At 46.7% G+C, this 23,895-nt stretch overlaps 1 protein-coding gene and 1 long non-coding RNA gene across 3 annotated transcripts in view; one reads left to right on the forward strand and one right to left on the reverse strand.

Annotated features, from left to right (window-relative positions):
* The window catches only part of TRAM2 (translocation associated membrane protein 2), a 73,425-nt gene extending 65,022 nt beyond the window's left edge, over nucleotides 1-8,403 (reverse strand). Inside the window, exon 1 of the mRNA XM_032299680.1 lies at nucleotides 8,106-8,403. Coding sequence (XP_032155571.1) covers nucleotides 8,106-8,225 — 120 coding nt within the window. The 5' untranslated portion in view covers nucleotides 8,226-8,403. The remainder of the gene's footprint in view (nucleotides 1-8,105) is intronic.
* On the forward strand, nucleotides 7,702-15,337 carry LOC116565827. 2 transcript variants are annotated; one of them, XR_004275603.1, is made up of 3 exons: nucleotides 7,702-7,865; nucleotides 10,710-10,947; nucleotides 14,219-15,337. It is a non-coding gene; the product is annotated as an uncharacterized LOC116565827 (long non-coding RNA). The 2 variants fall into 2 exon arrangements; XR_004275604.1 differs by lacking the exon at nucleotides 7,702-7,865 and adding an exon at nucleotides 8,519-8,935.
* Nucleotides 15,338-23,895: the final 8,558 nt, after the last annotated feature.

A 23,895-nucleotide genomic window follows, 5' to 3' on the forward strand; every position in this document is an offset into this window, starting at 1 on the left:
TAACAATACTCTGTCCTTTCAAAATGCAGGAGCTTTATTAAGAAGTCCTTTTTCCATTTCAAAGGCAGGGCAACTGAGGCTAGAGAGCTATGTCCTTCCTGCCAGAGGTAAAATCTTCAGCGCTACCCAAAAAAGACATTACAGATCACGTTTGGGTTTGATGTTTAAAGTCTTAAGAAATCATATGGAAGAGTCCTCCAAACTCCAGCCAGGTTTTCAATCAATATAGGCCAGCAACTTGATCTTGAACTTGCCCAGCCTTCAGAACGATGAGAAATAAATACAGGGCCAGGTGCAGTGACTTATGCCTATAATCCCAGCTCTTTGGGAGGCTGAGGCAGGCAGATTACCTGAGGTCAAGAGTTTGAGACCAGCCTGGCCAAAATAGCGAAACCTCATCTCTACAAAAATGAGCCAGGCATAGTGACAGGCACCTGCAGTCCCAGCTATTTGGGAGGCTAAGGTGGGAGAATCGCTTGAACCCAGGAGGCAGAGGTAGGTTGCAGCAAGCCAAGATCACGCCACTGCACTCCAGCTTGGGCAACAGAGCGAGACCCCATCTAAAAAAAAAAAAAAGAAAAAAGAAAAGAAATGCAGATTGTTTAAAATACCAAATCTATGAATCTATGGCATTTTTGTCATGGTAGCCCAAACAGACTGCCGTTAAGCAATAATGTATGTATAATTGTGCCTCACAAGGTATCTAAAAGTGACCACCACGCTTCTCCTTGAATATTGACCACACTATGCCCAGGTCATTAGTTCTTAATTTAATAAACCAGCCCTTCCATCAACAGCAGTGGCTCAAGGTTGACTGCCCTCCATGTTCCCAAAGCATCCCCTCTAGTAGACTACACTTACTGAATACCCACTGTGTGCTAGACCAGAACACCCACACCTACCTGAGGACGCACCTGCCACTCACATCAAGTTTAAGACCTGAGTCCTATCCACATATAATCTATCAGCTTCAAGGTACTATACTAAGACCTCTTTGAGAAGAGGGACCCTACCTATTCATCTCTACATCCCAGAGCTCAGCACAGTCCCAGAGCAGGCACTCAAGCATCCAATAAAAAGCTGCTAAATAAATGAGCACAGCACGCAATTTCAAGACTTCTACACAAATACTGGCATTCAAAGGTAGAGTCTAGAATTCCAGTGGGCAGAGCTGTAGAAGACCACCAGAGATGGATGAGTCAGAAGACTTGGATTCAGGCCCCCAACTTGCCAAAAATTCACTCTACTGTCCTGGGCAAATCTCCCAGCCAATGAGGGTCTTATTTTGTTTTTCTGTAATCACAGCAGACTTCTTAGGTTTCCCCTCTAAGATCTTAAACTTATAAAATACAAAGCAAAGATGTACCCTTGAGCTACAGCTACAACGTTAACTTGATGATAAGGGCAGTAAAAACGTAACAGCCGGAGTCATCTTTTCTTACACAAATGCTGGGTAGCAGCAGGCAGTAACTTTACTAGTAGGTAAAGCTTCTGTGTGTTCGCTTATGTTCACACGTGATACACACACACATTTGGGTCACTCCCTGTAGTCTCTTTCGGGGAGATGCAAATTTCAATAATTGTTCCAGGCAGAAAAGCCTCCAAGTGGAACAAAGACCCACAGACATTGCTTCCAGGTAATAAACAGATTCCATTCAGACAAAGAAAAAGAAAGCAGCCTGTAGCTACATTCCATAGACGCCCCATTTGTGGAAGCATTGGGGCTGAGCTCTAACTGTGAGCCAGACGTTGCTGAATTCTTATTTTGGCTCCGACTCTAACTTGGAGTGGATGGTCCTTGGCCAAGTCTCTGCTAGAAGCCAGGCTCTGGATGGGTATGGCAATCCCCATAAACCATCCCGATTACAGGGTGAGGCGAGTGAAGCATTTCACAGATGTAAAGTGCTGCCAGCCCCTCCAGACAAGCAAGGAAAGCTGTCACAAGGCAACGTGGCTTGGCGAGTCACAGAGCAGCCCCTCTCCTGACCCTGGGCTCCTACAAACTCAGCAGAGGCCTTAGAGATCTGGCCCAATGCCCCCTGCCCTCCCCTGCACAACTGCCTCCATTTTCCCTGCTGAAAAGCAAGGTCTTTTTGCAAAAGTCACCTGCAAAGCTCTTTAAACCACACAGTTAACTCGCAGTGTTAACCAGCTGCGACCAAGTTAGGTATGGTGCTCCTCTACTGTGGGACATCTGAGACTACTAGTAGAGGTTTACCAAGGCAAAGTAATAGAATGCATAAAGATAAAGGTCTGTTTGTGAAATAAGAAGGGCTGTTCAGGAACCATATTAATACTTTTACTGTTTCTTCCCGCCGCCCCACCCCCCCCCCACTTTCTTTAACCATTAGGTACCAATGGATACCAGATACACAGAGCTGGATAAAGAGGTTAAGAGATCCTATCAGTAAAGTTTCCCACCAAAGCCTGCTAATAGTGCTCTCGCTGATTAGAAAGCTCTTCTGTCATTTGGGAACTCTAATCCGCTCTTATCAACCCTCCAGCTTCATCATTTATCAGGGTGGGAATGAGAGGTACATCAGCTATGCCACAGAGTGATTTCTGGGGCCCCTGCCCATAAAGAAGCAGATCGAAAAGGAGCTCATGCCTGCCAGAGTGAAGCTTTCACCATAGCAACACATGTTATTCTACAAACAGTCGGGACTGAGGCGCTCTGTTGTGACCAGTCCGGACAGTGCACCCGAGAAATGAGTGACTGAGGGTTCAGACAACAGAGCAGGCAAGAGAGAAAAGTGGTACCTATCTAATTTGCAGGGCAGTCTCCCTGTGGTTTTTACTTCTCTACAAAGTTAATAGTGGCAGCTCTAAGACCCTCCAGTACCCACGGCCTGTGTTCTAAAAAGATAGATGTCAAAGAGAAAACAGATGTTCTCCGTGGAGCAGCTGCACCAGCGGGCTCCCTGGGGAAAAGAGGTTCTGGGGTAGAGAGATTGGTCTGTTTGGAGAGTAGATGGCTAGCAGTGCAGAACTTGGGGGAAAGGTCTCCATCTCAAAACACATCATCTCTAAAATGAAATACAGCCAGGATGCTCAATGAGCCATCTGAGGATGAAACATGGACTCCCAGACCCACCAGTGAAGCCAATAACAATAGTCATCCATGTACTTGTTGAGACCATTGATTAAGCGCCCATGGGCCAGGCACACTGCTGGGTATTTTTACACATATCAGCCTTCACTGGGCAGTTAGGGTTAAAAAGTCATTAACCGATCAATGTCATTTTTCTAGATATCACATTTGTGCCAATGAAAGAAATGGGAATAATCAGTAGGCCCTTACATCCCATAGAATAGGATTACACTTAAGGCTTGACCAGTAGAAAATCTAGCTCCAAATATTCTGCTCTGCTGCTCATATCATAGAGGCATGCGTAAAGAAATCCTACCACAGAAGAAGAGCACTCAAGAGAATAAGTGACCCTCCTTGGTTTCCTGTTTAACTTCTCTAGAACACCATGGATAGAGTAAGCCAAAGGCTAAAAGGGAGATGCATGAAGTCAGGAACTAGAAAAGCTGACAAAGGCACTTCTTTAACAGTGCATTAGAAGTTTCAAAGAGGCTGGGCGCAGTGGCTCATGCCTGTAATCCCAGCACTTTGGGAGGCCAAGGCAGGCAGATCATGAGGTCGAGAGTTCGAGACCAGCCTGGCCAACATGGTGAAACCCACCTCTACTAAAAATACAAAAATTAGCTGGGTGTGGTGGCAGGTGCCTGTAATTCCAGTTACTCAGGAGGCTGAGGCAGAATTGTTTGAACCTGGGAGATGGAGGTTACAATGAGCTGATATTGCACCATTGCACTCCATCCAGCCTGGGCTACAGGGCAAGACTCCGTCTCAAAAAAAAAAAAAAAAAAAAAGAAGTTAATCAAAGAACGATGACCCATGTCCACAGATGTATATGTGTGCCATTTACATACATCTTTCTATTAACACAATAGAAGCAGAATTGTTTTATGATGCTGCTAACATTCAGAGACAGGACCTGCAGCTGCATTTCAGGTTATGACGCATACAGGTATGTCTGAGAGGATGTGAACCAGTGCCATGGAAGCCATGTACTAGCAGGTGGTGACGTAATGGACTCCCATTGTAAATGCTGCAAACATTTCACCCTGACAAGTCAATCACAGTGTCAGGAGCAGGAAAGAAGGTGGTTCCTGGAGAAAAGGTAAATCTGCCAAATCTGCCTCCAAAACACCTAGAGGGCAAAACCCAGCCACCATCAAGAGCTCCTCTGGGTCCCTAAACCTTTAAGTCATCACAGACCGAAAAGAAACCAAACTTACAAATGACAGGCTCAGAAGTGTAGAAACATTTCCTTGCAGCTGCCAGAGCCTGCAAATGAGCTTTTAAAAAAAGCTTCAGTCTTGAAATGACATTTTAAAGGTAGTATATAAATTGTTTCCTCTCTCTTCGGTACACCCCCTTTATCCTCATTCTTCATTTGCTAATGAAAGACTTTTCCTCTTCCCCTGCCTGTTTCAATTTGAAACGTGGCACAGACCAGGACACTGGAAGGGGAAGACAAGGGAGGGGGAGGAGGTTACTTTCAAATCTGACACACATACCCCCCAACCAGCTGTCTACACAGTGGATGATGGTCAGGCCAGACTCCACCTACGACAGGGCAGAAGGACCAAAGAGTAGAGTAAAAAACTCCCCCTTGTGCCACCTCTCCTGAAAGCGGACTTGACGGTGGAAAGGAAGGAGGGGGAAAATAAAGTTCCACATTCCTGACATTTTTTAGCCAAGTGCTGTGGCCGCACAGAGCAGCTTCTCTACTCCAAGCAGCCTGTAGGACTGGGAGAAAACCTGGGTGCAGGGTGAAAAAGCTGCCCCCTGCCTTGGAAATAGGATGGCCCAAAACTAAACCAAATTTGGGGTAGCGATAGGGGTGGGCGGTGAGGGAAGAGACAGCCTTTCATGTGTGTTCCCAAAAGGAAATGATCCCAGGGGAAATAATTTAGAGTCATTGTCTTCCTGGAGACAGATAACTAAAGTCCTGGGGTCCCTGAGAGGGAAACAGAAGTCCCCTAATGCAGAAGAGGTGACCAGTGAGTTGGGGAAAGAGCAAGGCGGGGAGGCAATGTAGACGCAAGGGCTGTGGCTGCCCGGGGCGTGGGCTGGTAGGGGGAGAGGGACCCAGCTCACTGGCAGCGGCAGGGCAGAGGACCCCAGAGGGAGGAGTGGCCAGGAGAGTCGCTCTGTGGGAAGAATTATAATTAGGTTTTTCCTGGCTCAGCTTCTGAATGAAGGAATCCTAGCTGGGGCCAAGTCAGAACCCCAAGAGCCTATGTCCTCTCACCCCCTCCTCCCATTCCCCTGGCACCTCTTCCTATCATCACTTCTGGGAAAAGGGTGGTGAGTCCTCAGTTGCTCCTACTAACCCACCATATGCATCCACACATACCCACACATGCATACCGCACACTTCAGAGGAAAATCCAGATGATCCTAAGTGATATCCAGCCAGTCCTGTGCTGGGTTATGAGGTGCCTCCCCCTGCTTTGCTCTGAGTGTGAAGATACCCATATTTGTTTTTCTGTGGTCCCTACAGTATCCAGGATGCTTCTGCTCTCCTTTGATAGAGGCAGCAGTTCCAAACTCCCCCTTCCCACCCCCAGGAATACTTATCTCTGTGGAAAGTTAGTTGGTGGGTAAAGGCAGTGAGACCCCTCCTTGTTCCCGGCACAGAGAACACTAAGACCTTCTTACTGGAGGCTTAAGGCAAAGCCATCTTTCTCCCAGAAAAGCACAGACCGATCTCACAAAGTACCTTCAAAAGGACACACCTGCCCTGTAGGTCCTGTAGGTTCAAGGTGCTATGGGAAGAAGTGATGGGGATGGCAGGAAAAGGGGGCCTGTAGGCATTTCAATCAAGGACCTTACTATGCTCCCCAATCGGAGTCTAAGGGCAGTGGGGGTGGGAGGAGTGGGGGTGGGGGGGGGAATAAGAGTAGTTTTGTTTGTTTGTTGTTTTTCTCATCTTGGGCCTTTCTCTTCCACTAGGTACTGGGAGTAAAAGTTCTTAGCTCCTTTCAACTTCTGGCAAGTTTAATACACAGGACTTCCCACAAGACTAGAGACCAGGGGAAGGAGGTAGGTACCAAACTCAAACTCTTTCTGAGCAAAGATAAAGCAGGTAAGGCCACAAACCCTAACAAATGCTAGAAATACGACAGAGAGAGCCACAGGCTATGCGAGAAACTTGGCCGCTGCAGAGCCTGTGGCTTTGAGGTTTACAGCTGTCACGTGTATCTTTCCAGCTACACCCTCCAAGGCTGGGGACACACACTTGGAGGCCTTTTAGAATGGAGGACAGCAAACAGACAGGAGACAATGCGCTGGGCTAGAGAAATTCTCTAATTTTGTTAAGCTATTATTATAATAAATAATCACAGGGCTCCAGGTGCAAGAGACTTTTTCATGTTGGCAGGAGATGTTACGGCTTTTGTTGCTGACATGATCTCAGTTAAACCTTACAATCATCCTGTGAGGAAGACCAGTTTTATGAACGTCTTTAGTGATGGAGAAACTGAGGCTGCAGTCAGTTTTCAGTCAGACTAGTCATAGAATAGGGACTGAGACACAGGGATATGACTCTGTGTGACACCACACACTTCCAGGGGAGAACCCAGAACAAGGTGGAACCAAGGACCAATCCAATATACCACTAGAGAGAGCTGTGAGAGGGAGAGGAAGGAGAAAGGGGCTGAACTAAAGCAGCACTACCAAAAAGTAGAGTGGAGACCCCAATCCTAGTCCCACTATTTATTTCCTAGAGACCCTAAAGCCCAGCCACAGACACATTCGCTCATCCAACCCTAAATTGGCCATCACAAGAATGTCCCCAGCTTGAGGGCAGCTTCGCCAGCCAATTAGGGCCCTTGTCATTCCTAGAGATACAGGGAACCTGGAGACAGAGGGACAGGGTGGAAAATTAGCCAGGCTAGGCCTCCGTAACTCCTAGGAAGTTTGTAAATGGTCACTGCTTCCTAACCCAACCGTGAGAATGCAGATAAGCAACCTGACCCAGAAGGGAATTGACAAGGAGTCTCAGGAACCAGAGGAGACCACGGTGAGAGTGACGGGAATGTCGCTCATATATTTCATTTCTGACACAAGATACACCGCAGCAAACCCATGCCAAGCTTCCTCCAGTTCTTCCCACTTTTGAATATCACATTTTTCTTGCTCTGCAAGAGTAGGGAATCCTTCCCATCAGTCTCGTGGATTCTGACCCCTTGCTGGCTTTCTACAACTCCCTGTCTCAGAAGCGGACACCGGGGCACTGCTGTTAGGGGTGGGATCCCCATCCTCTGCCCCCAACTCCTACACTCTAAGAGAATCACCTTTCCCCCAAAAGTTGAGGGTATCCCTGTCTGTCTCTCTTCTTGTCCCTGTAAAGGGGGTGAAGCTCTGGGTCGCAGCAGCTGGATCTAAAGGGGCAGTCCACGGAGTGGTAAAGGATATCAAAAACTGGCCTTCTAGAGCACAGCAAAAAAAGTGGGAGCGAGAGGAGCGCAGAAGGCCACCGCTGGGATGGGGCCAGGGCCACACGTGAACATCCGAGCACGTTCCAAAGCTGAGATGCAAAACACCCAGAAAATCAGATAGGAAGTGGAAAAGGGTCAGGGTCCCTCCCACTGGAAAAGCCCAGAAGAGCTAGTGGCCACCCCTTGGGGAAAGCGGGGTTGTGCAATGACTGCAGGTCTGGGAGTCTCTGGGCTGGGCTCCCGGACGCCAGAAAGGAAACCCCACGCGTCGGGCCAGGGTGGCAGCGCGGCGGTTGGTTCGAGGCCAGGCTGGGGTTTCAGGGCTGCAGATAGAGCTGCAGGATACGGTGAGTGCCCAAGGGGCGGCTGAGCATGGCATGGCTGGCACGGCGTGGAGCTGGGGGCGCTGTCTGGGCTGGCCGGGGTACAGGCCGGCGGGGTACAGTGCACAAAGCCGGGGTGTCGATAACGTACACGGCAGCCAGAAGCCCGCGATCAGACCGAGGGTCCGCCGACCTGCAGGGGTGTGCGGGCGGCGCACGACAGGGGGCACTGTCCCTCCGGCTCCCTCCTCCCCAGGCTCTCACCTCGAACATAAGCCCGATGAGGACGCAGAGCACCAGGCAGAAGCCGATGTCCGCATGGTTGTGGATGACGAACTCCTGGCTGAAGAGCGGGTAACTTTTCGTCCTCCTGCGGAAAGCCATGGCAGCGGGCGCGCAGCGGCCGGCGGGGCCCGCACCCTGCGCTCAGGAACCGCAGCGCAAACTTCTCCAGCCCCGGCCCGGTCCGCCCGCCGGCCCGCCGCCCGCTCTCCCACAGCCGCCCGCCCGCCCAGCGCGGAACAACTTCGGGGCCCGCCCCCTTCCTCCGCCCGCCCCCGCCCCCGCCGCCCGGAACCGCCCCCGAGCGCAGCCCCCGCCCCGCCCGCGGCCCGCACTCGGCGCGCCCGGCCCCGCCCCCCGCGCGCTTAACCTTCTCGCCGCGAGGCATGCGCGGGCGGCCGGGACGGAGGCGGCCGGGGGTGGCGAGCGGAGCCTGCTTCCTCCTCGCCCCGCGCCGGCGCCGCGCCCCGCCGCATTTTCTGGGCCCCGGGCTCGGCTGCTCACGGCGGAGAGAGCAGGCCGCTGAGGAGGCGGGCGCCCGGGCCTGCCCGGACAGGAAGTGGGCCCAGGTTTCCCACTCCTCGCTCCGCGCCTTCCTCCCTGGAGGCCGCGAGCGTCCCGGCGGTGGCCGGGCAGCCGGATGCTCCCGGGCGGCGGGCTGTGGCCCCGGAGGCTGAGGGCAGCGCGGGTGCGGCGGAGGCAGGGAGGCAGGGAAGCCGCGGGCCGGCCTTCTCGCTGGCAACGGCGCCCTACACGGACGATCAATGAATGGACATTACTCAAGTATTGATCGAGAACTCGCAGTGGGCTAGGTACGGTTCAGGTTGTATGAATGCGCAGATCAACAACCGGAAGACCCTGCCCGAGGGGAGCTTTCGTTCCAATGCGGGGAGAGGGTGGATGAATGCAGTTTTGCCCTAATAACTTTTGGGACCCTCCCGCCATCATTAATTAATTAGACACATCTCACCCAAAGTCTACCTTAAATATTAATCAGAAGAAGTGGAAAAATAGAAAAAGCAAAAAAGGAACTTTCTCATTGAAAATTTCTGTTTAAGTCTTATAAGTACTCCTGGAAGGACAAAAGGTGTTTTAAATAAATTAATTTGCATTTGCAAATATTGGTTTTAATCCTACTAGTAATGAAGGAGTCAATTACTTTCTAGACGTACAGAAATACATAATGAACAAGGAGCTATTCCTATTCCATTTTTTAATAGGTCCATGGTTATTTCACTTCTAAGTAAATATGATTTCTTAAAAGTGGCAGAGGGTGAAATGTAAATTGAGACAGGATGGAGTTCCTAGAGAAATTTTACTTCCTCAATTTACACTCCACCTTACTTAGCATACTAAGATTACAGGTGCCCGCCGGCACCCCTGGCTTAGTATTGGGTCTGTAACTCCCTTATCTGACTCTCAAGGAAATGAAAAAGTCACGCCTAGATTGGACTAGACCTCATTTCGCTTCATGACTAACCCGTCTCAAAGTTGAACCTTAGTCTTGTGAGGAACAGAAAGATCAAGAACTCTGAAGCACCTCGATTTTCCATCCGTGAAGATGTGTTGAGTTTTTCAACTTGCAGCCACATCTCTGAGGTTGAACTTTATACAACTTGTTTCTTTATAGGTAAAACCTGTGGAATACCGGTGTTTCAGATGGTTCAATTTAACAGTTATCTCCACTACTATTATTATTATTTTGAGACAGAGTCTAACTGTCACTCGGCAGGAGTGCAGTGGAGAGATCTTGGCTCACTGCGACCTCCACCTCCCGGGTTCAAGTGATTCTCATGCCTCAGCCCATAGCTGGGACTACAGGTGTGTGCCACCACACCAGGCTAATTTTTGTATTTTTTAGTAGAGACAGGGTTTCACCATGTTGGCCAGGCTGGTCTTGAACTCCTGAGCTCAAGTGATCCGCCGTTTTTTGAGACGGATTTTCTGTTGCCCAGGCTGGAGTGCAGCGGTGCCATCTTGGCTTACTGCAACCTCTTCCTCCCAGGTTCAAGCAGTTCTCCTGCCTCAGCATCCCCAGTAGCTGAGATTACAGGTGCCCGCCAGCACCCCTGGCTAATTTTTATATTTTAGTAGAGATGGGGTTTCACCATGTTGGCCAGGCTAGTCCCAAACTCCTGACCTTCAGTTATCTGCCCATCTTGGCCTCCCAAAGTGCTGGGATTACAGGCCACTGCATCCAGCCTTGTGCTATGCTTTTGTACTGTACTATACTGTGGGGCAGCACAGTACGTTTATTTACACCGGTATCACCAGAAACACATGGTTAAGGCATTGCACTACAGTGTATCAGTGGCTCTGACATCACTAGCTGATAGAAGTTTTCAACTCTATTACAATCTTATGGAACAACTTTCATATTCGTTGTTTATCATTGACCAGAACATCATTACATGGTATATGAGTATCTGTCCTCTAGTTTTTTGACATTCCTCCCTTTGGTAGGAGGCAATTCATTCCCCTCCCCTTGAGTGTGGGCTGGACTTAAGGTTAGGGTTAGGGTTAGTGTGTGTGACTTCCAAGAATAGGCCATAAGAGGCACTCGGGGTTTCTGCATTCCTTCCCTAGGGTCACTCCCTCGGGAGGAAGCCAGCTGCCACATTGTGAAGATACTCATAGTCCTGTGGAGGGAAATCCTCCATATGGCTGAGGCCTGCTGCCAGCAACCAGCACTGACTTGCCAGCTATATGATTGTGCCACCCTGGAAGCAGATTTTCCAGCCCCAGTCAAGCCTTCAGATGATGTCAGCCCCCGCTGATCTCTTGACTGCAACCCCATGAGAGACCATGAGACAGAACTAGCCAGGTAAGCCCCTCATGAATTCCTGACCCACTGCACCTGGGAGAGAAAAAATATTTTCTGTTTTAAACCACTAAATTTTTTGTAATTTGTTATACAGCAAGGGGTAGCTAATACACACTGCTAAAACTTGCAATCTTTTAGAATAGACGGAGACATCATTACAATTCAGTGGGATGATGGTGACTCTAAGAACAACCTGAGATAGGCACACTCTGAGTACAAGGAAAAGGTAACTTAATTCTGTCTGGGATATAAAGAGGAGGTCATTTGGGCTGGACCTTTAGCTGGCAGATTGTACTGATAGAGAATGCAGAAAAGAAGTGTGAGATAAATTTGGAGAATTAAGATGGAGCTGGATTGTAGCAGGTTTTGCATACCGTGATAAAGAATTGCAACTTTATTCTACAAACAATGCGAAGGAATGGAAAGTTTTTAAGCATGACCAGATCTGTCTTTAGAAGAGAACTATCAGGAATATGGAAGACCATCCTAACTTAAACAGGAAGACCACTTTGGAAACTGTTATAACAGTCCAGTAAAGAAATGAATACTTCTCTCTCTTCTGAGACAGGGTCTCTGTCACCCAGACTGGAGTGCAGTGGTGCAATCATGGCTCACTGCAACCCCAACCTCCTGGACTTAAGTGATCTTCCTGCCTTAGCTTCCCAAGTAGCTGGGACTATAAGCGCACACCACCGTGCATCGCTATTTTTTTTTTTTACTTCTTGTAGAGACAGGGTCTCCCTTTGTTGCCCAGGCTGATCTTGAACTCCTGGGCTCAAGTGATCCTCTCACCTCTACCTCCCAAAGTGCTAGGATTACAGGCATGATCCACTGCGTCTGGCCAGCACTTCTCAAAGAACAGTAGCAATAAGAATAAAAGGGAGGTGAACTATTTCAGAAACATTTCAAAGATTAGTTAGGTTTGGTGACTGCCTAAATATAAGATTATGTATGGGTGTTGAATGAGTCAGAACTTGCATCTGGGATAACATAAATGATGGTGGGACCATTAAAAAATGTATTTGGTGTCCGGTGCAGTGGCTCACGCCTGTAATCCCAACACTTTGGGAGGCTGAGGCAGGCGGATCACGAGGTCAAGAGATTGAGACCATCCTGGCCAACATGGTAAAACCCTGTCTCTACTAAAAATGCAAAATTAGCTGGGCATGGTGGCATGTGCCTGTAGTCCCAGCTACTTGAACCCAGGAGGTGGAGGTTGCAGTGAGCTGAGATCACGCCATTGCACTCCAGCCTGGTGACAGAGTGAGACAACATCTCAAAAAAAAATTATTTGGAATAACAGATAAATAGCATGTTTAAGGGAGGAGGAGAAGATGGCCTCCACTTTGAACAAGCTGAGGTTGAGGAGCCACAGAACACTTTGACAGCTTGGTTGGAAACTTTTGGATTGAATTTGGGGAGGGAAAATCACAACTAAAGTATTTTCAGCTCGTCTTCAGTAGGACTGTTGAAGTCATCAGGTTACATAAGTGTTCCTGAGAGCATAAGAAAAAGTCTGAGGTCGGCAGAATCCTAGTGAACCCCAACACTCAGAATGGGGAAGATGAGGAAAAGGAAAGGTGGGGTAGAAGAAGCCGTGAGGTAAGAATTTGATTAAGGACAGGTTAAATCAGGCAGGACGAGAATGGGATGAAACCCCCAGATTCAGCTGTCATGGCTTTTAGAGACCACTTAATTGAACATTGGAGTGGGCTTAACAGTAGGTAGAATTTGAGAAAAGGAGGTGGGAAAAAGCTCTATTTTTTAAAAAAATGTTTTGTGAGAGAAAGAGAAATCAATGGTGTTTGGAGTGCTGTGGAAGATCTACAGAAGGACCTTTAAATTATATTTAATTTTTGAGATTACAGACAGAGAAGAAAAACCCAGGAGAGAGTTAGGGAAATACTGAAAATACTTGAGATATGGGAGATCATTGATGAAACCAAGGCGGGAGACTGGAGGGTGGCTCCAGCAATAGGAACAAAAGGGAAAACTGTCCTCAGATGGAGTCAGGGACCTAAAAGTAGGTGAATATAGTTATATCTGGATGTGGAGGAAATAACCCCTTACATTTATATTGCGCTTTCCAGTCACCCTGTGAGGGAGGCAAGACAGTTATTACCAACCCTTTGTTGTAGCTGTTCTGAGACATGAATGACCAAGGGCCACATAATGAGTGGGTAGCTGAAGCTGGACTCAGACCCGCCAGTCATGCTATCAGCACAGGGTTCCTTTTGCTCGACCATACTTCAGCCCACTCAGGCTTCCTAAAGCACACAACTGTCAGGTCAGGCAGGCACTACCTCCTGTCCCTCTCTACCTCTGTAGCCATAGCTGCCAAGAATTCAACTGTATCAGTATTTTTTTTTTTTTTTTTGAGACAGAGCCTTGCTCTGTCACCCAGGCTGGAGTGCAGTAATCTCAGCTCACTGCAGCCTCTGCCTCCTGGGTTCAAGTCTCTCAAAAGTACCTGGGATTACAGGCATGTGCCACCATGCCTGGCTAATTTTTGTATTTTTAATGGAGACAGGGTTTTGCCATGTTGGCCAGGCTGGTCTTGAATTCCTGGCATCAAGGGATCTGCCCGCCTCAGCCTCCCAAAGTGCTGGGATTATAGGCATGGGCCACTGCAATTGGCCTCAACTCTTAACTAAATTAGATTACTCCCTCTTTACAAAACAGAACTTGTGGTTTCCCATCTCTGTGTCTTTGTGTTTTTTTTTGTTTACCTCTCAATGTTAACCATCTTTCAAGATAAAGAGTGTGCACCTCTTCTGTCACTAAGCTTCATGGCATTAGTCTGGTAGCATCAACACGGCAATTTGTGTGTGTAACTCTCAGGTAACGCCAGGTCGTCCTGCAATCAGTATGTTTGTCTGTGAGTTTTACCCCTCATTACATGGTGCGATCCTTCAGGATTCATGGCATGAATCCTGCCATGGAATAATGTCATATTCTAACAGCATAAAGCACAGGAGTCTCAGATCTTATGTTCTCATCAGTTATTGGTTGAATGCATGATTGAATGAGAGATGTTGTTGCTGTAACCTGTGTAAGAATGACCACTATCATCAGCCTCAACTACATGGAGCACAGCATGCTTTTGTGTTGATGAATTCTTTCCAGTAACTATCCTTTCCTCAAAGTGAAAAATGTATTTTCTCACATAACAAGAAGTCCAGAGTTAGTTCATTCCTGGAGATAAGTAATGCATCCAAGACCAGGATCTCACTATCCTCTCACTTTGAAACTTGTTTGCTTTTGTCACAAGCTTACCCCTCATGGTTACAAAGTGGCTGCAACAGCTCCAGGCATTCTATCCTTTAACACAGAATAACTCAAACAACAAGACCCAAAATTCAGACAAGAAGGAAAGGGACTTTTGAAGAGCGAAGAAAACTTTCCCAGAAACCTCAGACTTCTCCTCATGCCTTACTGGCCAGATTGTTTCCATGCCCATTCCTAAACCAGTCATTGGCAAAGTGAGAGGAATTTATGTGATTAGATTAGCTTCATGAAGAATGCATCCTCAGAGAGGCTGAGAAAAAGTCCAACCTCCTTTGAAGAGCCTGGCTACCTTTTACCTGAACAAAACAAGAATTCTGATGACAAGAAAAAGGGAGAATTCATGTGGAGCAGGCATCTGGAGTGTCTAAGCCAGGATTTTTTTCAGCGCATTTCACCAGTTATATTTTTGTCTCTTTATCTCACAAGATATGTGGCACATTTGCCTAAAACAAGCCTTGCTTTCTGATTTCTATGCACTAGACAAGCCTTGTAAATGTCACTTACCTAACAGTCACCATCAAGGAGTATCTGGCTAAAGAATCTCCAGCCAGACAAAGTACAAATGTTGGTGCTCTGGCAGTTGAATATATTGTATCAGGCTCAACAGCTCCTTTCGCCAAAGCATGAGACTTCACAGCCATTAGATCTTCTTTTGTTTTTTGTTTTTTTTTTAATTTAACACACTATTGCTAACTTGAGGCCATTAAATCTTCTTACCCCAATACCACAAAAGTTCAGTGGAATCAGTGGTATATCAAGGCAAGTGGAGTCAGGGAGCCGGGAGTGGTCAGCCCCGGGGAAGGCAATGAGGGATTGTGAACTGTGAAGAATTTTAAAGCAATGATACAGCTCTAAGTGCAAGGTACTATCCTGGGCTTGGCCCTGAAAGAGAAAAAAGATATTAGTGGAAAAACTGGTAAAATTCAAATGAACTCTGTAGTTTGGTTAATAGTATTGTACCAATGTTAATTTCTGTGTTTTGATAAATGTATCATGGTTATGTAAGCAGGATGAAAGATATGTGGGAAATCTCTCTACTGTTTCTGCAACTCCTGTAAATCTAAAATTATTTCAAAATAAAAAGATTTAATGTTAAAATTGACTGAGAATTGACCTGCTTTTTTATTATTACTATGTGCTGCACATGCTAAACAATGTTAGGAATAAAATACTTCTTCCTCTCCTCCGAATCTTTTGGTCTAAGATCTAAACAATTGCTGTAGATACGGCTGAATATTAATAATATATATGTAAATTTCAACTTAGCGTATTTTTATTATTTTTTACTGAACTTTGCAGGCTTAGTGCAGTGGGTCATGCCTGTAATCCCAGCACTTTGGGAGACCAAGGACAGAGGTTTGCTTGAGCTCAAGAATTCAAGACCAACCTGGGCAACATAGCAAGACCTCGTCTCTACTAAAAAAAAAAAAAAGACAAAAAATTAGCTGGGCATAGTGGCATGCACCTGTAGTCCCAGCTACTCGGGGGCTGAGGCAGGAGGATGTCTTGACCCAGGTGGTTGAGGCTACAGTGAGCCATCACTGCATCACTGCACTCCAGTCAGGGTGACAAAGTGAGACTCTTTCTCAAAAGACTAAAAAAAAAATTAAACATTGCATTCTGCATGCAAGTGAATCCTAGAAACTCATAAACCCAACCAGTCCCTGATATGTGCATCTCAGGTGCATATATTTGTTCATACCCTACTGGAATCATCTGAGTTTGTTTGGGGCACAGTTCATATCTCCAATCTGTTACTACAGATTCTTGTGTTTCAACTAAAAATTTGAAAAAGTGATAGCTTGGTGATTCTAAAGACAAAGAAACAGGACTGGTTACTTTAATTCTGTCATTCTACATGACCATTTGAACCTTTTATTTGTGTTTAAAGCTTAAAATAGTGAAATAGAGGGCACAATGCCAATACTATCATTTGTTTCACGGCATTATTTTTTCTGGAATTCTTTTCATTTTCATTGAGAGGAGCAAGGGGTTAAAAGTGATCTGCTCCAGGGCTGGGCGCATTGGCTTATGCCTGTAATCCCAGCACTTTGGAAGGCCAAGGAAGGAGGGTCACTTGAGCCCAGGAGTTTGAGACCCACCTGGGCAACATAGGGGAACCCCCATCTCTATAAAAAAAAATTTTTTTTTAAGAAAAAAAGATCTGCTGCAGGTATCAAACATGCTCAGTGTTAAGAGTGAGTAGAATTAGGCTGGGCATGATGGCTCACTCCTATAATCCAAGCACTTTGGAGGCCAAGGTGTGCAGATCACCTGAGGTCGGGAGTTCAAGACCAGCCTAACCAACATGGTGAAACCCTGTCTTAAAAAAAAAAAAAAAAAAAAAAAGAGTGAGTAGAATTAAGCTTCGAGGTATTAGAAACTGTCTTAGGGTCGAATGTGGTAACTCACACCTGTAATCTCAGCATTTTGGGAGGCCAAGGCAGGCAAATCACCTGAGGTTCAAGACCAGCCTGGCCAACATATAGTCTCTACTAAAAATACAAAAAGTAGCTGGGCATGGTGGTGCACACCTGTAGTCTCAGCTACCTGGGAAGCTTAGGCAGGAGAATTGCTTGAATCTGGGAGGTTGATGTGCAGGGAGCCAACATCTTGCCACTGCACTCCAGCCTGGGTGACAGAGTGAGACCTCATCTCTCAAAAAATATGTATATAAATAAGAAATTACCTTAAACATTATAGGTCCACTTCCCAACTTTAGAAGCAAAAAAAGGAAGGCTCAGAACTTGCTGCCATTAGTAAGGGTTTTGTGAGCAGGGTTAAGGGACAGGCCCTCTTCCCTCCCAGTCTGTTGCTCCCAGCACTGCCTCTGAACCCTATGCCTGTTCTCCTTTAGCAGACAGGCGATAACTCAGAAAAACCAAGTTCCTGGTCCAGTGGCCACTAGTGACTCAGTGGCAGAGTAAGGCATGGGAACCAGGACTCCTGACAGCTCCAGGGCTCTGACCGCTGCGCCAAGTTTCCCCTTTGCAGCTCTCATTCAACTACAGACAAATCAATTCCAGGCAACTAATGAATGTGCCACCTGACTTTCAGATGGGAAGAGGGGAGCATTATTAAAAACAGACTTGAAAAAGAGAGAGAAACAACTTGACACTAGAAATGAGTAAACTTCAGCCAGAATTCTCACCACCAGAAAAATACTGGGATATAACATTTGGGAAGCAAGGGAACAATTTCAGGCACTGTTTTTCTCCAATTTGGAAGGCATCTTTGTTTTTTGTTTTGTTTTGTTTGAGACAGAGTCTAACTCTGTCACCTAGGCTGGAGTGCAGTGGTGCGATCTCACTCACTGCAGCCTCCGCCTCCCGGGTTCAAGGGATTCTCCTGTCTCAGTCTCCTGAGTAGCTAGATTACAAGCATCTGGCACCATGCTCAGCTAATTTTTATTTTTTTAGTAGAGCCAGGGTTTCGCCGTGTTGGTAAGGCTGATCTTGACTTCCTGACCTCAGGTGACCTGCCCTCCTCAGCTTCCCAAAGTGCTAGGATTACAGGTGCGAGCCACTGTGCCCAGCCTACTTTGGGAGGCATGTTTAGATGGAAAGAATGTTAGAAACTTAAGGTGCCCACGAATATGTTTATCCTTAGTTTTTCTTTTCTTTTCTTTTCTTTCTTTCTTTTTTTTTTTTTTTGAGATGGTGTCTAACTCTGTTGAGCAGGCTGTAGTGCAGTGGCACAATCACGATTCACTGCAGCCTTGACCTCCCCGGCTCAAGTGTTTCTCCCACCTCAGCCTTCCCAGTAGCTGGAGCCACAGGTGCATGCCACCATGCCCAGCTAAGTTTTAAAAAATTTTCGTAGAGACCAGATCTCACTATGTTGCTCAGGCTGGTCTCAAACTCCCGGGCTCAAGCGATTCTCCCACCTCAGCCTCCCAAAGTGCTGGAGTTAGAGGTGTCAGCCACTGCACTGGCCCTTAGTTTTTCTATGTACACAGAGAAAGCAATAATTATCAGAGGGACACTGTTATGATGCAGTATGCTGTCATACTGAGGAAAAGTTCAACAGAAAGAACTCTGTGGAAAGAAGACTTTCATGAGCCAAAACACAACTCATGAACCCCTGTTACTCAACTGCCATGCCTGCCTTCTTTGAGCAGCTATCTCCTAGGCTGTAGAGAAACTCAGAAACTATCTTGATTAAATTTAGGGATCTCTCTATGAACCTTGTTACTGGTTCTTGCTATTCATCCCATCTCTGCTCCTCAGATTACAGCCCAGTGTTCAGAAACCATTCGCTTGTGAATTATCAGGCACAGACACTGCATGCAACTACCAGCATTCTGTCTTTGCACAGCTCTCTACCACAGTAATTGGTTATGTATGCCCTGTTCCCTGATTGAGTAATAAATGACCTCCTACCATGTGCTTGGGAGGATGATGGATGAGTGAGTAGAGGATAGATGGATGGATAGGCAAATGGATGAGTGATGGATGTGTAGGTGGATGGATGTATGGGTGGATGAGTGGATCAATTGGTGGAAGGTAGATGGATTAATGGCTGAATGGATGGTTGGTTATATAGAAAGGTGATTGGGTGCATGGATTAGTGGACTGAAGTACAGAAAATTGTACCATTCCATCTTTATGTTCATATCCAAGGTAATTCCATAGTGAAGAGGCCCCAAGTGGATTCTGCTTCCACGTAAAAGATATATTCAGGGCCAAAGTTATGTTTAGATTTGGTAGAAGTTAACCTTGGGGTAGACTTTAAGGCCCTGAAAGGCAGGGACCATAGCTTTCCATCTATGAGACAGTAACCATCATTGCCTGCCACATAGTAGGTACTGAGTAAATATTTGTTGACGAACATGAATAAATGAATGAATGAATGATTTGGGAAACAAAAGGATGACTCTCCCTGATCTTGAAGTTCAACCCCACATTCTGATTCTTCGTGCTTATACAGTTTTAAAATTATATTTCTTTATAAATTGGTTAGGTATCCAGAAGTATTCTGTTATTATGCAAAACAGTCTTAGGTGTTAAAAACGTTAAACCCTTTGCATCTGTTGTCAGGAATTAGTTGGTTGCATTGCTGTCTCTTGATTCTTTGCTGATGATGTTGGGAATGGGGCAGGTCTGGTTTCTCAGACTGGGCTGAAAGACTTTTGCTGACAAGTAGGAGCGGGTCCTTTACAGTAGGAATCACCAAGCCTGCAAGGAAGGACTCAAAGTCTCCCCTCTCTCATGATCTCAGCAGCCAACCCCTGCCCACGGTGCCTTCTTGGCAGCCCTGCTCCTGATTTGAAAGGAATTCCTCCCTTTGTCCCTGGGGTTACTGCAAGCTGAGCAGGACACCTAGGTGAGGACAAAAGTAAAAAGAGAAGGGGAAAGGTGAGAGCAAGAAAGGAAATTTGAGAAAAAGGGAGACACAACAGTAAGAAGAGAAGAGAGGAAAGAGAAGGATATAGGCGGGGGTGGGAGAGACAAAAAATAGATTGTATTTGCAGCAGAATGCCTCTGGTAATAATATTATCATTATCTTGCCTGAACAGATGTGCAAGGACTCCCATCTACTCATTATCCAACATGAAAATGGAACATGTTTCTATCAGCCTCCTCGGAAATCTTGGCAGATGCTGTCAGAAAGTGTGTGCTGTTCCTAAGATGTGATTTTTCAACAGTGTAGACTGTACTAATTGATGAGGGGTGGGAAAAAGAGGAGAGAGGTTTGATTGTGCTTTCTTTTGGTTTTGTTTTTAATTTGGAAAGTCTTCTCTCCAAGGGGGCCTTGCCTTAGACTACGTCCAGCTTTGTTGAGTAGCCGTGTCTGCACGACCAGTGGTCTGGAGCTGGCCAGCAGTCCCAGGGCCACACCAAAGCCCAGTGCCAAGGGCCCATTCCTTTGAAATAGTTCCCTCATGGCTCTCACTTCCCCTTACTCCAACATTATTCATAGCTATCATGCCCCTCCATTCCACTTCTGATCTCAATGTCTTGCATTGAGACATTCGAAGAGTATGGTTCAAGGAAAGAGCATGTTTGTTCCCAGCTGAACAAGGCTCAGGGAGACCATCGGTGCCAGAGACAGGAGTGGGCGCCATTCGTCTCTGAATGAAGCCATGCAGTGTGCAAGTTCCCCATGGCAAACACCACCTTTCCCTGGGAAGATGGCCAAGTCCTGGAGTCCCATATAGGAAATCCCCTGTGAGAGGCCCTTCCTGAGCCCCACAGAAAATGATTCTTTTCATAGGCACTGAGTCCCCTTTTTTTCTAGCCATAAATGCCCACATCACATCCCCCTTCCTGGCCTTCTACACTCTGGTCCTATGCCAAGTGTACTCACCCATGCCCCCTTATGGCTCATGCACCCCTTTCCCTTGCTTTCTACACTCAACTGGCCTCTCCTAGCCCTTAGAAAGCCTCTTCCTTTCCCCAGCTGGGCTGTTGACTCTCCCTCCATCCAGCACTCTATGCCTCTCACATGAAACTGCTCCATGCCATGACCTAACATCTCCAGAGGCTCCCCTCAGGTTGAACAGACATGATTTGTTGACTTTGCAGATTAGCAAAGGGAGCAAATTCCATAGATGCCTCTGCCCCTAAGTCTCAAAGTGCAGACCTTCCTCTTGATAGCAGGAACAAGGTGATGGAGGCAGCCTGGGATTTCATAAAACAGTAACAGCACGACGAGGACACTGTAGGAGGCAATTACTCCCTGGCAGGTCTAAGGGCTAAGCCTTAATCTTTCCAACAAGGCTTTGAAGTAGGTACTATTACTAGCCCTATTTTGTAGCCAAGAAAATGGAAGGCCGGGTGCTGTGCCTTATGCCTGTAATTCCAGTTCTTTTGGAGATGGGTGGATCACTTGAGGTCAAGAGTTCAAGACCAGCCTAGCCAACATGGTGAAATCCTGTCTCTAGTAAAAATACAAAAATTAGCCGGGTGTGGTGTAACCCTAGCTACTCCAGAGGTTGAGGCACAAGAATCACTGGAACCTAGGAGGCGGATGTTGCAGTGAGCCAAGATTGCACCGCTGCACTCCAGCCTGGGCAACAGAGCAAGACTCTATCTCAAAAAAAAAAAAAAGAAGAAGAAGAAAGAAAAAAGACCTGGCAAGGTGGCTTACACCTGTAATCCCAGCACTTTGGGAGGCCAAGGTGGGCAGATCACCTGAGGTCAGGAGTTCAAGACCAGCCTGACCAATATGGTGAAACCTGTCTCTACCAAAAATACAAAAATTAGCCAGGTGTGGTGGTGGGTGCTGGTAATCCCAGCTACTTGGGAGGCTGAGGTGAGAGAATCGCTTGAACCTGGGAGGTGGAGGTTGCAGTCAGCTGAGATTGTACCACTGCACTCCAGCCTGGGCAACAAGAGCCAGACTCCATCTCAAAAAAGAAAAGGAAAATGGAAGTCTAGAGATGTTAAGTGACTTCCAAGGCTCCAGGTTAGCAAGGGACAGACCCTGAGTGTGCCTGGGGAAGGGATTTCTGTACTCATCCCACTGCCTTTCCTGGCATGCCCTGGGGATGGCAGGAAACCTGGATCCCGGCCCAGCTCTGCTGTTTTGAGGTGGATTACCTCAGGGCTGACACATTCATTTCCCAAGTCTCTGTTTTCTAATCAGAAAAATTATGGGATTTGAGGTGATTTCTTAGAGCCATTTCCATATGATGATGCTGACATTTTTTTTCCTAATGATAAAACTATGCAGGAAGCTTTTCAAATTTTCTAGACTCAGGGCCAGCCCTAAGCAAAGGGAAGAAGTAGGGGGCAACATTGATCTTTGGTAACACCTAAAGGCTCTATCTGTACAACCTTTTCCTCTGTCCAGAATAAGCCTTGTAATCCCTGCTGCCTTCTGGGGACCTCAGGGCAAAGTCTTGGGGAGGGTGCAAAGAGGGCTTGTCCATCAACCTGAGGATGCAGAGGACACACGTGCCCTGCACATCAGGATGAGTAAACCTGAGCTCCTTACTAAAATAAAGCTGTCTTTTGAGTGTTCCTCACTTGTGACAGGGGTAAATGCACTGACCCGTGCTAGTTAAAAATGACCTCAACAGCTGCTCCATTCCAACTGTCTTAGGCAAGAGGGGAGTGATTCTTCATGCTTTGACATGAGATGGAGTCATAAATACTGTTTCAGATACCAGGGAACATACAGTCAGAGACGCCAGCATCATACTGTCATGCCAGGAAACGTTCAGTGACTGCCTGCTAGAGGAAGTCCATGTCCCTTAGCTTGGCTTCAAGGAGCTCCAGGAGCAACTCTCGCCTTCCCATTTGGTCTCTGCCTTCCCTAAACACTCATGAGTACACATCCCCCTCATTCCCCCACCAATTTTGACTCAGCCAGCAGCATGTCAAGGGTTAACCCTTAGCATTGGTAAAAGTTTTGTATCATCATATTTGGTTGACTCTAAGATGGATGCTTTTTCTCATTTTAACTTCTTACTCATTTAACTTTGATGTTACAATCAATGACATGTCGTTTTGTGGTACTTTTTCTTTCTTAGTGGTTTGTAAAATAATGGTGCATCGTGACTAGAAGGCCTTTTGGATTTGCTGAAATACTGGAAGTAGCATTCTCCATACAGTATTTGAGCTCCAGAAGCTCAGCCAGAAAACGAGAACCTGTGTGCCTATACTCTTAAGTTTGTTTTCCCAGTTAGGACTGGATCCTGCTGTATTGGGGTGATCTCTGGGAACCTACATGGCTCCCTAGTTGTAACCAAGGGTAATATTCAAAGTGTTTAATGATCATACCAGGCCAGGTGCAGTGGCTCACACTTGTAATCCCAACACTTTGAGAGGCCAAGGCAGGGAGATCATTTGAGGTCATGAGTTCAAGACCAGCCCGGCCAACATGGTAAAACTCTGTCTCTGCTAAAAATACAAAAATTAGCCAGGCATTGTGGCAGGTTCCTGTAATCCCAGCTACGCGGGAGGCTGAGGCAGGAGACTCACTTGAATGTGGGAGGTAGAGGTTGCAGTGAGCCGAGATTGTGCTACCACGCTCCAGCCTGGGTGACAGAGTGAGACTCTGTCTAAAAAAAAAAAAAAAAAAAAAATGACCATACCACTTAGAAGAAAAGACAACCAAAAACAACTGGCTTGTGTATCCTGAATCTTACCTGCTGAACCGCAGGCCTACTACCATGCTCCTTACTTGTTGGTTCTCAACTTTGCTTGTTCCTTATTTTATGGATACTTGACAACACACTCAAGGCACACAGCCTGTCACCCAATCCCAGGAGACATTCCCTAATCAAGCTGAGTCAAGCACGGTTACCCCAGGCTCCTTTAGGGGAGGGTGTGTGTACTAGTTTTCTATTGTTGTTGTAACAGATTACTATGAAACAACACACATTTATTTTCTTACAGTGATAAAGGCCAGAAGTCTGGTTCAGGTGTCACTGGGCGAAAATCAAGTTGTCCACAGGGCTGTGTTCCTTTCTGGAGGCTTAGGGGTAGAATCTGTTTCCTTGCTCTCTCAGCTGTTGGCTGATTTTAGTTCCTTGCAGCTGCAGGACTGAGGTCCCTGTTTCCTTTCTGGCTGTCATCTGGGGGTCTTTATTAGCTCTTAGCAGCCTCTCTTTTTTTTTTTTTTTTATGATTAAGTATAGAGTTTTTTTTGAGGCTAAAGCTTGAGGATGGCCACCCAAGGACATAGATACAAGTTGCCCTGAGTATACAT

The sequence above is a fragment of the Sapajus apella genome, unplaced genomic scaffold (assembly GCF_009761245.1).
Source record: "Sapajus apella isolate SASKATOON/1434 unplaced genomic scaffold, GSC_monkey_1.0 scaffold41, whole genome shotgun sequence".
NCBI lineage: Eukaryota > Metazoa > Chordata > Mammalia > Primates > Cebidae > Sapajus > Sapajus apella.